At 39.9% G+C, this 15,620-nt stretch overlaps 1 protein-coding gene across 3 annotated transcripts in view; it reads left to right on the plus strand.

The window, feature by feature from the left end:
• The window catches only part of rptor (regulatory associated protein of MTOR, complex 1), a 491,598-nt gene that overhangs the window by 123,273 nt on the left and 352,705 nt on the right, over positions 1-15,620 (plus strand). For all 3 annotated transcript variants that reach the window (XM_072241994.1, XM_072241995.1, XM_072241996.1), the window contains exons 4-5: positions 8,200-8,358; positions 13,439-13,585. In XM_072241994.1, the coding sequence (XP_072098095.1) occupies positions 8,200-8,358; positions 13,439-13,585 (306 nt within the window). The remainder of the gene's footprint in view (positions 1-8,199; positions 8,359-13,438; positions 13,586-15,620) is intronic.

Below are 15,620 nucleotides of genomic sequence, written 5' to 3' on the forward strand. Positions count from 1 at the left end.
TCGCTGTTTCTCAGTGATCCCTAATACTATTCTTCTTCAGAAAGGGGTGAACCTTGTTGCAGAGCGTGGGTAGGGATTCTAGATTTCATAAGAGCTTTATTCACATACACATGATTTACAAAGCAGATATCAGATAAAACATTATCATCATCAGGTTGATACTGGAAAGCCTGAGGTGTTGAGTCAGGAAAAGGATGAGAGAAGACAGCCAGCTCATGCAGTATTGTTGGGAGTGGAAGGGGCATTGGAAATTCTTGGTATGGAAGAGAGAAATCTTCAGGCACGAACTTGGAAGAGAGGAGAAGGTCGCCCAGAACTAAAAAGGGAGGGGAAAGTAAGGAGCAATTTTATGTTTTTTAGGCAAAAGATAAACATGTATAACAGGAACTAACAGTAATGTCTCCTCAGCAACACGGATTGAGAGTAGTATTAACAGTGTTGTGGTCAACACACAGCTGTAAATTTTCTCAAAGACAACTAATATTTAACTTTTTTTTGTAAACTTGTGATAGCTATGTCATTTTCAGTATTTGTAATGAAACACTAAGGTTTCATTAATCAAAGAGTGATCCCTGTCCATTTAAAAAAAACGCCATGGTATTCAACTCATGTGGCTGTGTGTCTTCCTCTTTTGGTGTCTGTCTGAGGCAGCAGTAAGACTGCACGAAGAATTTAGTGAAGAAAATAGCATGCAATCATCTCCAAATGAGCTTAATCACTCTTTAGATTTAGAAGTACAGCATAGTAGCAGGCCTTTTTGGCCCAACAAGACCGCACTGTCAATTGCACCCATGTGACCAATTAACCTACTAACTGGTATGTCTTTGATGTGGGGATAAACCGGAGGAAACTCATGTGGACATGGGGAGAACATACAAACTCCATACAGAAAATAGCAGAATTGAACCTGGGTCACTGGTGCCTTGGTAGCATTACGCTAACCATGAACCTCATGTGATCAGTGTATCATGATTTCAACGAAAGCTCCTTGTGGTTAAAACTTGGATAAGATTGAAATTATCCTCCCATTTAAAATAGCTTGCTTTGGTAGCTACAAAGTTAAATTAATAGATTCAGTTTTTGCCATCATTTCCCATATTATAAGTTCCAGAGAACTGATCAGTGTAAAATATACTCTTGTCACCGGTGTTTATCTTCATTTGTAATTGAGTTGATTTTGCATCTCACTCGCATTATTTTAGTGAAACCAATGTGTCACAGTATCTGAAATAAATAGTTGGGCATCAAAGGAGTAATTTATAAATTACATGAAACAGGAATTGTTTACTTCTGTTCACCTAAGATACTCACAGTACACACACCCTAACTGCTCAGTGTCAGAAACAGTCCACGCTACTGAGCAGACGATGGGGTGGCACTGTAGCGTAACACCATTACAGCGCCAGTGATCAGGGTTCAATTTCTGCTGCTGTCTGTATGTTCTCCCCGTGACCATGTAGGTTTCTTCCGGGTACCCTGGTTTCCTCCCACATTGCAAAGATGTACAGGTTAGTAGATTAATTGGTCATGTGTGTATAATGGTGATGGTACTGTCATGGTATTGTAATGGTAATATAGCATTATTACCATGCTATATATCTAAATAAAAGTATAACAAAACATTAAGATATATTAATATAATTTAAATATAATGTAAATATAAAATATACTATGTATTAATAATATATAAAAAGCATATTAGAAATATAATAAAACAAATAAAATAAAACAGCAGGAGTGTGGTCACCTTCACGAATGGGCGATAAAAGTGGTTAGCTACTGTGTGCCACAAAAATGCCGAGCAGAGACTGTCCCGTATGACAACAAGAGCAACAGCAGCACGACTCAGCTCGTCACTACCTTGAGCTTGCCATATCATTAAATAAGGTTATGTTTGATCCACCTCTCGCCCACTGCAGTTACCAGCTGAGACTAATCCTAAAACGCTTCCCAGTTCTTTAAACTGCTATGGTCATGTAAGACAGGAGAGATAAGCACATGGGAAACATCACTACCTGCACATTTGTAGGTAATGATACTTAAATTACAGACACCATATGTTCTTCTTGGATGATCATTTTTTAAAGAGTATTCCTTTTCCAAATCTTGTCGGCAACCAGCATGTATTATGGTACAATGGAGACATGAAAAACAGCAGATGCTGGAATCTGGAGCAACAAACTATCTACTGGAGAAACTCAGCAGGTTGAGCAGCATCTGGGGGGGGGAGGTGTTGGCAGAACAGAGGAATTGTTAATGTTTCAGGTTAAAATCTTGCATCAGGACTTGTGCAAGGTTTCGCTCTGAAATGTCAACAATTCCTAAACATGAGATTCTGCTGATGTTGGAAATCCGATGAGAAGGATCAATATTCCATCTTGGTAGCCTCCCAGCCTGACAGTTGAAAAGATCGCTTTCACTAACATCTGGTAACTTCTGCTGTCTCTTTCTTCTCTCTTCTTCCATTCTCGCTCCCCTCTTACCCCTTCTCACCTGCCTATCGCCTTCCTTGGCCACTCCTCCCCCTTCCCTTTCTTCCATGGTCTATTCTCCTCTCCTGTCAGATTCCTCCACCTTCAGCCTTAAAGGACAGGAAGCTGGCAGCTATCACCTCCCAGCTTTTCACTTCATCCCCACCCCTCACATACCTTCCTCCTCACTTTGCTTCACCCAAAACCTGCCAGCTTGTATTCCTTCCTCTTCCCTCCCCCCACGTTCTTATTCTGGCTTTTTCCCCCTTCCAGCTGAAGGGTCTTGGCCCATAATGTTGGCTTGTTATTCCTCTCCATAAATGCTGCCTGACCTGCTGAGTTCCTCAAGCATTTTGTGTGTGGTATGTCGACAATTCCTTTACCCCATCAAATGCTGCTTGACCTATTATAGTACCTTAAAATAGTGAATTCATTTGTAGTAGTGGAAGGAAGATAATAGAGACACAATATTTGCTGAAAGGAGATTTGGGACATGATCCAAGAGGCTTAATCATAAAAGTAGAGGGTGAGGGCTAGTGATTTGTAATGACTTAAAGCAGCATCGTGGATTACATTGCCAGTGGATGGTATGCATAGTAAACTGATGTAAGAATCAGAATCAGCTTTAATTTCACTGGCGTATGTCAGGGAAGTTGTTGTTTAGTGACAGCAGCACATTGTTGTTTTGTGACAGTGCAAAAAGAGCAAACAAAAGAGTGAGATAGTGTACACTGGTTCATTATCCTTTCAGAAGTCTAATGGCAGAGGGGAAGAAGCTGTTCCTGAAATGTTGAGCATGTCTCCAGGCTCCTGCACTGCCTCCTTAATGGTAGTAATGAGAACATTGGAGACCGCAAGCTTGACCGAATTTAAAATGCATTTTGAAGATCAGGGATTGTTGGCATTTGGAAATTTGAATTAAACTTTTGATTGACCTTATTTCAGAAACTTGAATGTGTTTAATTCATTGTAGATTTGCAGCATTTGTGGTCTTTCTATCTCTGCGTACATTTTGAACGCATTATCTGAGGAAAAAATAGATAAACATAAGCAAGTCTGCAGCTGCTGGAAATCCAGAGCAACACACACAAAATGCTGGAGGAACTCAGCAGTTCAGGCAGCATCTATGGAAATGAATCAACAGTCAGCGTTTTGGGCCAAGACCCCTCATCAGGACTGAAAACGAAAGTGGAAAGATAAAGGGCTGAAGAAGAAGGAATCTGATAGGAGAGTGGACCATAGGTGAAAGGGAAGGAGGAGGGGACTCAGGGAGAGTTGATAGATAAGTGAGAAGAGGTGAAGGGCCAGAGTGAAAAATAGCAGAAGACGAGAGGGGGAATAAATTTTTTTTAAACCAGAAGGAGAAATTGATATTCACGCTATCAGGTTGGGTTCATGGAAGGAAATAAAAAAGGAAGGTAGTTTGAGGGGAAGATGAATAGCAGTGAATGGAGGGTGAATGGAAATTTTAAAAAAAACTGGAATTGTATTGATAATGTAAGAAGAGGGAACACACACCAGTCCTCACTGAGGGATCAGAAATGGATAAGGTGAACAGTTTCAAGTTCCTGGATGCCAACATCACTGAGGATCTATCCTGGGCCTAACATATTGATGCAATCACACAGAAGGCAAGACAGCAGCTATGTTTCATCAGGAGTTTAAGGAGAGTTGGTATATCACCAAGGACACTGGTAAATTTCTACAAATGTACCATGGAGAACATTCTAACTGGTTGCATCACCATCTGGTATGGAGGGGCCACTGTACAGAATAAGTTGCAGAAAAGTTATAAACTTGGTCACCTCCATCATGGGCACTAGCCTTCCCCGCATTCACGACACCTTCAAAAGCTGATGCCACAATAAAGTGGTATGCGTCATTCAGGACCCCCTTCACCCAGGATGTACCCTCTTCTCATTGCTACCATTAGTGACGAGGCAACAACATTTCAAGAACAATTTCTTCCCCTCTGCCATCAGATTTTTAAATGGGCAATGAACCCATGACCACTTCCTTGGTATTTCTCCCCCCCCCCCTTTTTGCATGACATTAGTTTTTAGTGATATATACTTACTGTAATTTATTGTTTTTATTACAATGTACCACATTGCAATGTACTGCTGCCACAAAACAACAAATTTCACCATGTATGCTGATGATACTAAATCTGATTCTGATATGTAGTGTTGAAGAGGAGCAATGATGTCACTCTGTGTCCCTGAAGGAGGAAGTGGAAGGAATGGGTTGTATTGGAGGGAAATGAATCAGAAGCTATAAGCACTGTACGAAGTGAAGCTGAACTCTTCATTCTCGTATGCTGCTGTATTGCACTGTAAGCCAGTATTATTGATGATGGCTTTTTGGGATTCCAGCTACTTTATAGGTGGTGCCTAGCTTTACTTGTTTTCTAGGTCAGTTTATACGAAAGTTTGAAAAATGCTAAACTGTTTTTCTAATTGTTAGTTGTAAGAGCACCAGCATTAGCTGGCCATATAGGACAAGCTTGAATTTGGGAGTGCTACGAAGTGATGGGTGGGCCAGAATGCCTGGTTAAATAAAATGGAGAATATTATTAGCACAACCATGGAATATTGGAGGAAATATGAGTGTCCTATTGAGAGAGAGAGAGTGAAGTTTAGAATGCTTTCACTGAGTTTGTAGGGGGCAATACATTGTAAACTGAATTGGAGGGGCCCCAGATGTGAGAATATGACTTGTCTTTTGGGGTGTCTGGTAGACTGCCATTTTTTTAAGAAAGTAACATCTGTGTTCTATATTGAAGTTACATTCATAATCTGGCACACCCAGGCTTTAGTGAAGCTGGACCCGCTAGTTTTTTGGACTATTGGGATTTTTATTTTAAAAATTGTATCTTATTTATTGTTTACAATATATTTCTCAGTCATTCCAGTAACTTCAAAGGGACCACGGGAAACTTTAGGTTGGTCGGTTGAAGACAGCTTGGGGAATGAAGTGCCATTGGTTCAGAAGGGACCATGAAAACAGTCAAAGTGAACGCAGGATCAGGCTTGAGGCAAGACAGAAGAGTGTGTGGGAACAGCAGTCCTGGCGAATTACAGTGAATGTTAGCTAGAGAGCCAGATTCTGAAGCATTTGAATGGCCAGAGTTACGATTGTTAGAGTTTGTTTAAAACTTGCTTGAATGCATTACATGTAATTAAACCCTTTCCTGTTTTATAAACTCAATAAATGTTTATCAATGATATTTGTACTTCTTACCTGGCATTCTGTTGCTTTGCACCAATGAACATTGCATGCACCTGAAGTTCACAATGCAAAAATTTAAGTAACTAGTCATTCTTGTATGTAGTATTCAAAGTCTGTTGCCCAAAGTCGGTATTATTGATGATGGGTTTTGGAATACCTGCAACTTTGCAGGCCATGGCCTCCTTTACCTGTATTCCAGGTCAGTTTGTACAAGAGTTTGAAAAGTGCTAAAATATTTTTCTAATTGTTAGTTGTTAACCAGGAATTTAAATTTTACATTAATGAAATAATAATCCTTCAACCTACACTTTGAAATTAAAATTGTGACTAACTTGAACTGAGAAGTGCTTTCCGGATTTATTAAGTTAAATGCGTGCTGTTGTCTTAAACTTGACACAGATATCATACAAAGGATCAGTAGAATAAATACCAGAGCAAATAGAACCATAAACCTCATTGTCTGATATTTGGCCTCTATGGATAATTAGTCTTGCTAAAATCTTGCTAAAGGGCAGCATAGTAGTGGAGCAGTTAGTACCATCACTGTATAGCACCAGCGATCACAGATTGGGGTTCAGTTCCCTTCCCGTTCTCCCAGTGACCATGTGAGTTATCTGTGGGTGCTCCGGTTTCCTTCCACATTCTAAAAGGCCAAGGTCAGTGAGCTATGGGCATGCGATGTTGGCACCAGAAATGTGGCAGCAAATGCGAGCTGCCCCTCCCCTTCCCTTCCACGCACAATCCTCAAGCTATGTTGGTCGTTGACGCGAAACCGACCTGTTTCACAGTGTTTTGTACATGTGACCAGTAAAGCTAATCTTTATCTTTCTGATTAATTCTAATTGAGGAAACGTCACCACATCTGTATAGGAATTTCCTGTGTGATTTTGACTGAACTCCCATTTGAAATGACTTGTAAGACCCTTGGTAGAGGGGGATGAGGGGATGGACAATAAAAGCTAGTCTTGCCTACAACATCTACATCCAGCTCCTGTGAATAAATAAGTAAAATAAGCCTAATGTACCATGCTGATGCTCATCTAGCTGGTTTGATGTTGGGTGACCAGAGGTTCTTAATATGGAAGCTTAATGGTGCCTGCAATGTAAAATTGATGAGAAAATATGACGTACTGCAACTGGGCCTAATTATGACCAAATAGCACTTGCTTCCTACTTTCAGAAGCTTTGCATTGAAAGTCCATTAATGTTAGCAGTATAATTGAAAGATTGAGGTCCCTGTGGGCATTAGAAATATGAGAACACTCTGATGCTAAAGGACTGGTTTGAAGATGAGCTCTTTTTAAAGTTGTTAGACAATGTTAAAGATATTTACTGCCTTTTCACCCTTGTATCCCTTATGCATATTATTTCAATGAGCAGTGATTACATGGAGAACTGTGATATAGAAGTTCTGCATACAGCAGCATTAACTGTTCATCATGGGTCAGTCAGTGCACTGCTGGGAAGTAGGACTGGAAGGAAATAGATATGAAGATATGACTTGTGCAGTCAATATTTATTTTGCCTCCTGTACCTAATAAAGTGGCCACTGAATAAATGTTCATGGTCTCCTGCTGCTATAGCACATCCACTTCAAGGTTCAACGTGCTGTGCATTCTGAGGTGATCTTTTGCATATCTCTGTTATTTAACTCAAATAACACATGGTTATTTGAGTTCTGTTGCTTTTCTGTTAGCTTGAACCAGTCTGGCTATTCTCCCCTGACCCATGTCATTAACAAGGCACTATTGCCCACAGAACTGCTGCTCACAGGATGTTTCTTGCACTATTCTCTGTAAACTCCAGGAAATGTGCTTGAAATTCGCAGGAAGTCATCAGTTTCTGAGACACTCAAACCACCCTGTCTGGCACTAACAATCATTCCATGGTGTCACTTAGATCACATTTCTTACCCATCCTGATGTTTGGTCTGAACAACAACTAAACCTCTTGACCATGTCTGCATGCTTTTATGCACTAGTTGCTGCCAGATAATTGGATGATTAGATAGTTGCATTAATGGGCAAGTGTACAAGTGATCTAATAAAGTGCCCACTGAGTGTATATTGGTGGCAATGCTGATGCAAATCAGAAATTAATGTTCTGTTTTTTTAAACATTCCTTCACTTTTAGTTGCTGCTGAGTGTATTTTCCTACCCTGTTGTCCATCCTCTTCCTTTCAACTAATTACTTGTGAAAGTGTTTACAACTTTATTTCATTCCAGGCTAGGGTCTTGTAATTGTACTGTACCTTGCTTTATGCAATTGGCTGGTCTCTTTGTTATCGAAGCTCAGTGCTCTACAATGTGTTTGTTAATCCAGTGCCCACATCAGTGAAGCATTTCGATCTTCATGGCTGTTGATCAGTGCATTTTATAAAGTCTCAGTTCACCCACTTCACACAGTGTGGTTAGCAAAAAATGGGTTTTAATCTGCCCAATTTTCGCATGCTAAAATTTGCACTGCTTATTAATAAATATTATTTTCCTTCCATCAGGCCAGATACAAGCAGAGCTTGGATCCAACAGTGGATGAAGTTAAAAAGCTCTGCACCTCCCTGAGACGTAATGCAAAGGAGGAAAGAGTGCTTTTCCATTATAATGGGCATGGAGTGCCAAGACCAACTGGAAATGGCGAAATCTGGGTATTTAATAAGGTAATATTATATCCTTCATGTCCATTTTGAAATCTGGTATCTCTAGAATCCAACTCCTAACATCCTAAACCAGCAAGGCTATATTTTACATGTTAGCTAGTCATTTCATTTAATTTCACAATATCCATTTTCCATCCTTCAACTTTTGTAAACACTAGAATTTGTGCTCAAGTTTAATTTATTTGCATGATTTTAGGGCTCTTCAAAGAATAAGAGTGTAATAAAGCAAGAAATTTACAGGTTAACTTAGTATAATTAATAACCTAGCTTCTGCGTAATTCTGTTTGGTGGTATGAGACTCGGGAACATTGAACATTACAGCACACTACTGACACTTTGGCCCACAATGTTGTGCTGACCTGTAACCTATTTCAAGATCAATCTATCTCTTCCCTCACTCAAACTTCTATTTTCAATCATCCATATGTCCATGTTTTATTATTCAAGAGTCTCTTAAATGTCACTACTGTATCTGCCTCCACCACCAACCTTAGCTGTGTGTTCCACGCACACAACACTCTCTTGAGTTAAAGAAGACTTACTTTTGACATCCCCCTACTATACTTTCCTCCAATCACCTTAAAATTATGCACCCCTCATATTAGCCATTTCCACCCTGCAAAGGTGCCTCTGGCTGTTCTTTTGATCCATGCCTCATATCATCTTGTACACCTCTATCAAATCACCTCTCATTTTCATTTGCTTCAAAGAGAAAAAACCCTAGCTTGCTCAAACTATCCTCACAAGACTTGCTCTTCAGTCGTGGAAAATCTCCTCTGCAAGTTCTTGGGTGTTAATATCTCTGAAGACCTAAGCAGGTCCAAACATTTCAGTGCAGCTATAAAGGCGGCAAGATGGTGTCAAATTTCTTTAGAAGTTTGAGGAGATTTGGTACGTCACCTAAAACACTCAGATGTCTATAGACGTACCGTGGAGAGCATTCTGACTGGCTCTGTCATCATATGGTAATGGGGGGCGGGGGGGGCGGTTGGGGTTGCTACTGCACAGGATTGAAGTAAGCTGCAGAGAGTTGTAAAATTTGTCAGCTCCATCATGGGTACTAGCCTCTGTAGTACCTAAGACATCTTCAAGGATCACTGCCTCAAAAATGCGGTGTCAATCATCAAGGACCCCCATCATCCAGGAATGCCACCTTCTCATTGTTACCATCAGGAAGGAGGTACAGAAGCCTGAAGGCACACACTAGGTGATTCAGAAACAGCTTTTTCCCCTCTGCCATCTGATTTCTGAATGCACATTGAACCCATGAAGACTACTTTTTATTTCTGTTTTTGCACAATGTACTTAATTTAACTATTTAGTATACTTTAATTCATTTTTTTCCTATATTTATCATGTATTGCATTCTACTGTTGCTGCAAAGTTAACAAATTTCACAACATATGCTGGTGATATTAAACCTGATTCTGATTGCATCCTCTCTAAAACTTCCATAATGATGCGACCAGAACTGAGGACAATATTCCATGTGTGGTCTAACTTGGTTATTAAAAATGTTTAAAGCTTCAATGTGGTTTGCTCTGAAAATGACAAATAGTTTTTAGGTTTTGTCATAGAGCTGTACTGCTACTGAGTGAATCACTGGGTTACTTGATGTACTGTCATGTTTTAAGTAAGAGATCAATAAGCAGCTTTGTGGTCAGACTATAATTGCTTTTGCTGGGGTTTACTTCTGGTTTAATCTCAATGTCTTGAGATAGACTGGCAAGACTGAATAAAAAAGGACATCAAAGATCAGAATGGAGTTTGTGGTTTCCTACATTTGTCAAGTGCTTGAAGATAGGGTGTCTATCTACCAACCAGTATTATAGCATCACACATCAGAGTTGCTGGTGAACGCAGCAGGCCAGGCAGCATCTCTAGGAAGAGGTGCAGTCGACATTGCAGGCCGAAACCCTTCGTCAGGACTAACTGAAGGAAGAGTTAGTAAGAGATTTGAAAGTGGGAGGGGGAGGGGGAGATCCGAAATGATAGGAGAAGACAGGAGGGGGAGGGATGGAGCCAAGAGCTGGACAGGTGATTGGCAAAGGAGATATGAGAGGATCATGGGACAGGATGCCCAGGGAGAAAGACAAGGGGGGAGGGGGGAGCCCAGAGGATGGGCAAGGAGTCCCCCCGCCCGCCTTATCTTTCTCCCTGGGCCTCCTGTCCCATGATCCTCTCATATCCCCTTTGCCAATCACCTGTCCAGCTCTTGGCTCCATCCCTCCCCCTCCTGTCTTCTCCTGTCATTTTGGATCTCCCCCTCCCCCTCCCACTTTCAAATCTCTTACTAGCTCTTCCTTCAGTTAGTCCTGACGAAGGGTCTCGGCCCGAAACGTCGACTGTACCTCTTCCTAGAGATGCTGCCTGGCCTGCTGTGTTCACCAGCAACTTTGATGTGTGTTGCTTGAATTTCCAGCATCTGCAGAATTCCTATTGTTTGAGGATTATGGCATAGAAGTTTGTTCATTATGTGCCATGTCTTGGTGTAGGAGAAGGGCCTCAAAAACTAATCGCCATTAGTGTCTTGATAATGTTTAAAATCCTCTTTAAGAAGTTTTTAGAAATTTAAATCTTAACTCTGCACAGACCACACTGCAGTATTGTGATTTTGTGTAACATAGAGCCTTGTCACATGCATGTGCATCACGAAATGTGAGCTAAAAATAAAATTAAAATTAGCACGCACATTACATGAGAGCGAATTTTTAATTCTGTTTGTCAGATATTTTGGTCGTGATCTGTGAATTATATATCATATGGGTGACTTTCTATTCCCTGAACTGCCATAATGTGGGGTTGTCTGAATTCACTTTAAAGTTATTCAGTTCAATTCATTCACCAGCAAGGTGGTCATAATAATTTTGTTCAACATAAAATGAACAAAGTTCAGGTTTGAATTATTACATAGTTTTTAACCATGTGAGCTTTTAAATAAGACTTAAACCAATGCACCTGATATGTGGCTCTGGGGTTCAGCCTAAGATATATCTGGAATTTTTGATTTTCTGTGCTCTCTTTACCCAGTGTGTTTTTGCATATATACTCTTCCCTGAGACATCCAGTTCGTCCTGTTCTGTTGTTCCATTTATTCAGCTAGTAGAAGAGAAGCTTAGTGGCTAAATCCTGAAGTGATTGAAGTATGTTTATGAAATGTAAAAGCTGTGTTGCTTATAAAGAGGGATGATAAAATGTTCTAAATGTAGCCACCTGTATTGTTAGTATTTGTATTTGGGATGAGCATAATGCAAACGTTGATGAGGCTCCAGATTAGAGATCTATTCTGTGGTGCATGTTAAAAAAAATAAGGTAGATTTTAAAATTAAAAAATAATTTTGTAAATATTTTGTCTTTATAATAAAGCATTGTGCTTAACTTGCAACTGTTCCAAAATGACCCATCAATAGCAATAGTAATCACGTAAGGAACTGTGACTTTGTGCATCGTGCAGTTACTGATGTTTCACACTTAGAACATAGAACAGTACAGTACAGGAACAGGCCCTTTGGCGCACAATGTTGTGCCAAACCAAATAAATCAGTAATCAAGTGGCCAGCTAAACTAATCCCTTATGCCTATCTAATGTCAATATTCTTCCATTTTCCTCAAATTCATGTGCCTATCTAAACATCTCTTAAAAGTCTCCAGTGTTTCTGCCTCTACCACTGCCCCTGGCAGTGCATCCAGGCACCCAACACTCTGCATGTTTTAAAAAACAACTTGCCTCTAGCAAATTCTTTGAAATTACCTCCTTTCACCTTAAAATGCGTGCCCTGCAGTATTAGACATTTCAATCCTAGGATAAAGATGCTGTCTATTCTATCTTTACCTCTCAATTTTATAAACCTCTATCAGATCTCCCATCAGCTTACGCGGCTCCGTAGAAAACAACCCAAGTTTGTCCAACATCTCGATATAGCACGTCTTCTAATCTAAGCAATATCCTGGTAAACCTCTTCTGCACCCTCTCCAAATCCTTGACATCCTTCCTATAGTGAGGTGACCAGAATTATATGCAATGCTTCAGATGCAGCCTAAAGAGAATTTTATAAAGCTGCAACGTAACTTCCTGAATTCTGAACTTACTGCCTGGACCAATAAAGGCAAACATGCAATATGCCTTCTTAACCACCCGATCAATCTGTGTAGCCAATTTCAGAGAGCTGTGAAGTTGGGCCCCAGGTTCTCTCTGCACATCAACATTGTTAAGGGTCTTGCTCTTACTAGTGTACTGTCTCTTTCCATTTGACCAACTAAGGTGCAACATATTTGACTAGGTTAAATCCCAACTAATATTTCTCCACCCATATCTGAAACTGATCTATATCCCGCTGTATCCTTTGCCAGTCTTCTGCACTATCCACAACTCTACTAATCTTCTTATCATCTGCAAACTTACGAAACCACCCATCTACATTTTCATTCAGGTCATTGATATACATCACAAACAGCAGAGATCCCAGCACAGATCCCTGTGGAACACCATTAATCAGAGACCTCCAGCTAGCAGAAGTCCCTTTGACCACCAGCCCCTGTCTTCTATGGGCAAGCCAGTTCTGAATCCAAGTGGGCAATTCACCATTGATCCCGTGCATCTTAATTTTCTGGGTGAGCCTCCCATGAGGGACCTTGTCAAACGCCTTACTAAATTCCATGTAGACAACACCACAGCTCTGCCTTCATTTTGCATTCGTGTCACCTCATCAAAAATTCCACATGAAGTTATGCTGGCGCTCCATGGAAATATTGCCCTCGCTATGGTCAAATGCAACTGAGAATGGAACAATTTAGTATTTAAGAGCCACTCTGATTGACATCTACATGTTTAGAATAAAATCATTTATTTTAATGCTGATCTTTAGTTGTGTTCATTTGGTCTTAAAAGTTTTAACCAGAACTTCATAAAAAGACTATGTGAGGAGTTTTATATATTGAATCGGTATGTTGATAAACTTTGAGAAGCTGCGGTATAAATGTACTTTTATCTTTAAAGTTGAACTTGCAATTGTTTGCTAGAAAGCTTTAGTAGATGAGGACAGGTTTCCATGCAACTAATATTTTCTTTCTTTTGTGACAGAACTATACCCAGTATATTCCACTCTCCATTTATGACCTTCAAACTTGGATGGGCAGTCCCTCGATATTTGTGTATGACTGCTCAAATGCTGGGATCATTGTGAAGTCATTTAAGCAGTTTGCATTACAGAGGGAACAAGAGCTCGAGGTACGTAAACATGCTTTATCTTTAATATTCCTATAACTAAAGAAAGAAGTGTTACTATGAAGATTATACCTTGATTTAAAATGTACTAAAAATCTGGATCTTTGAAAATATTTGGTCATTTTTAATGTTCAGTTTTAATTTTTGTTATTTCATCATATCAACAAGAAGCAAAGTAACCAACCTATATAATTGGAAGAATGTTTTCTGTTTTGTTGTCATGGAGATTGAACTATCAAGAGGCTAAGACATAATCTGATGGTGAGCTATCAATTGTGTTCATCTCTCACAGTGAATATGTATTCAGGCTTTTATGGCTATTGCAAAAGAAATCAAAGAATTCTGCCAACTTCTTTGTAAACAGTATTTACTCTACTCATTAAATTTGCAAATCTGTTTAATTTAATTGACACAGCAAGCGATACTGTTCCATTAACACTGTCAGCACAACATTTGTATTTTACATATGTTCCTTAAGCAAACAGTCTGAATAAAAATCCAGGTTCTAGATGCTGAGTGCGCAGTGCTGATAGGGCTATAAACTATGGCATTTCCCCATGGAACCTTTGTGGCAGCTGTACCAAGCGCAAGCGCAAAACCCTGAACAATAGTGTGTGCCAGACCGCAGCATTCGATTGTCCACAGTACAGCGCATTGACAACCAGCAGTTTCCAAGACAGGTCAAAGAGCACGGAGCCTGAGGTGTACAATTAAGAGGGAGCACTGTTATCAAAATCATAGTTCTTGTGTTACCTCACCTGTATGCTCCATCCAGTTCTATTCCTTGCACATTTGGTTAATTGAATCTGATGGTGAAGAGGAACCTCTTGCCAATGAATGTGTCCTTGCTCTTGTCCCTGAGGTCAGATTGAACTGGTCATAGATGCACAGCAAGCAGTAAGCAATGGTGTCCATCAAATCGAATCCCTTCATTGCATCGGATCATCACCCCTTTTACGCCTGAATCCTTTGTGGACGATGTAGCAAAGTCTCCCACCCAACACATAAAACAGAGAGAGCTCAATTAAAAATAACTGCAGATGCTGGAAATCTGAAAAATAGAAAGTTCTGTAAACATTGTATATTTAGTGCTTGTGATGGAGCTGATTAATTTTATAATTCTCTGGAGCTTGATCCTGTGCAGTAGCAACCCCTCCCCCATACCAGACAGTGATGCAGCCAATTAGGATGCTCTCCACAGTACATCGAGTTTTTTGGTGACATACCAAATCTCCTCAAGCTCTTAATGAGGTATGTTTTCAGATCTTCTACTTTTAGTTTGGAAGAAACTGGGCAGTTTTGTGTAACTTCAGATTTCAGTAGGAATCTGTATCCCACCATTAACTTGGATGTTCCACATCTACAGTTGCGAGAAAACGTTTGTGAGCCCTTTGCAACTACCTGATTTTTTGCGTTAATTACTCCTAAAATGTGGTCTGATCTTCATCTAAGTCACAATAATAGACAACACAATCTACCTAAACTAACCACACACAAGCAGTTGTACTTTTCATATCTTTATTGAACACATTGTTTAATTATTCACAGTCCAGGCTGGAAAAAGTTTGTGAACCCTGGTACTTAACTCTGGTAGAACCTCCTTTAGCAGCACTGACCTCCACCAATCATTTCCTTTCACTGCTGATCAGATTTGCACAACGGCGAGGAGCATCAATGCATTTCTTTTTCTAAGGCCCTCCTAAAGTTGTTTTGATCGAGGTGTGGTGTACATAAACAGATCTTTCTTGATAAGAGCAGGCCATGTCAGTAACCTGACTTTCTGTGTCTTTTTTTATATAGGACAGGGCGCCTCAACAACCCACACCTCCAATCTTGTCTCAATAATTAGAACACCTGACTCCAAATAGTTTATGGAGAAGTCATTACCCCAGAAGTTCACATACTTTTTTGAACGTAGACTATGATTGTTTAAATGGTGTACTCAATATTGACAAGAAGAAATACAATTGTTTGTGTGTTTATTATTGTGACTTAGATGAAGAACAGACCACATTTTATGAGTAATTAATGCAAGTAC

This window comes from Mobula birostris, chromosome 24 (genome assembly GCF_030028105.1).
Source record: "Mobula birostris isolate sMobBir1 chromosome 24, sMobBir1.hap1, whole genome shotgun sequence".
Taxonomy (NCBI): domain Eukaryota; kingdom Metazoa; phylum Chordata; class Chondrichthyes; order Myliobatiformes; family Myliobatidae; genus Mobula; species Mobula birostris.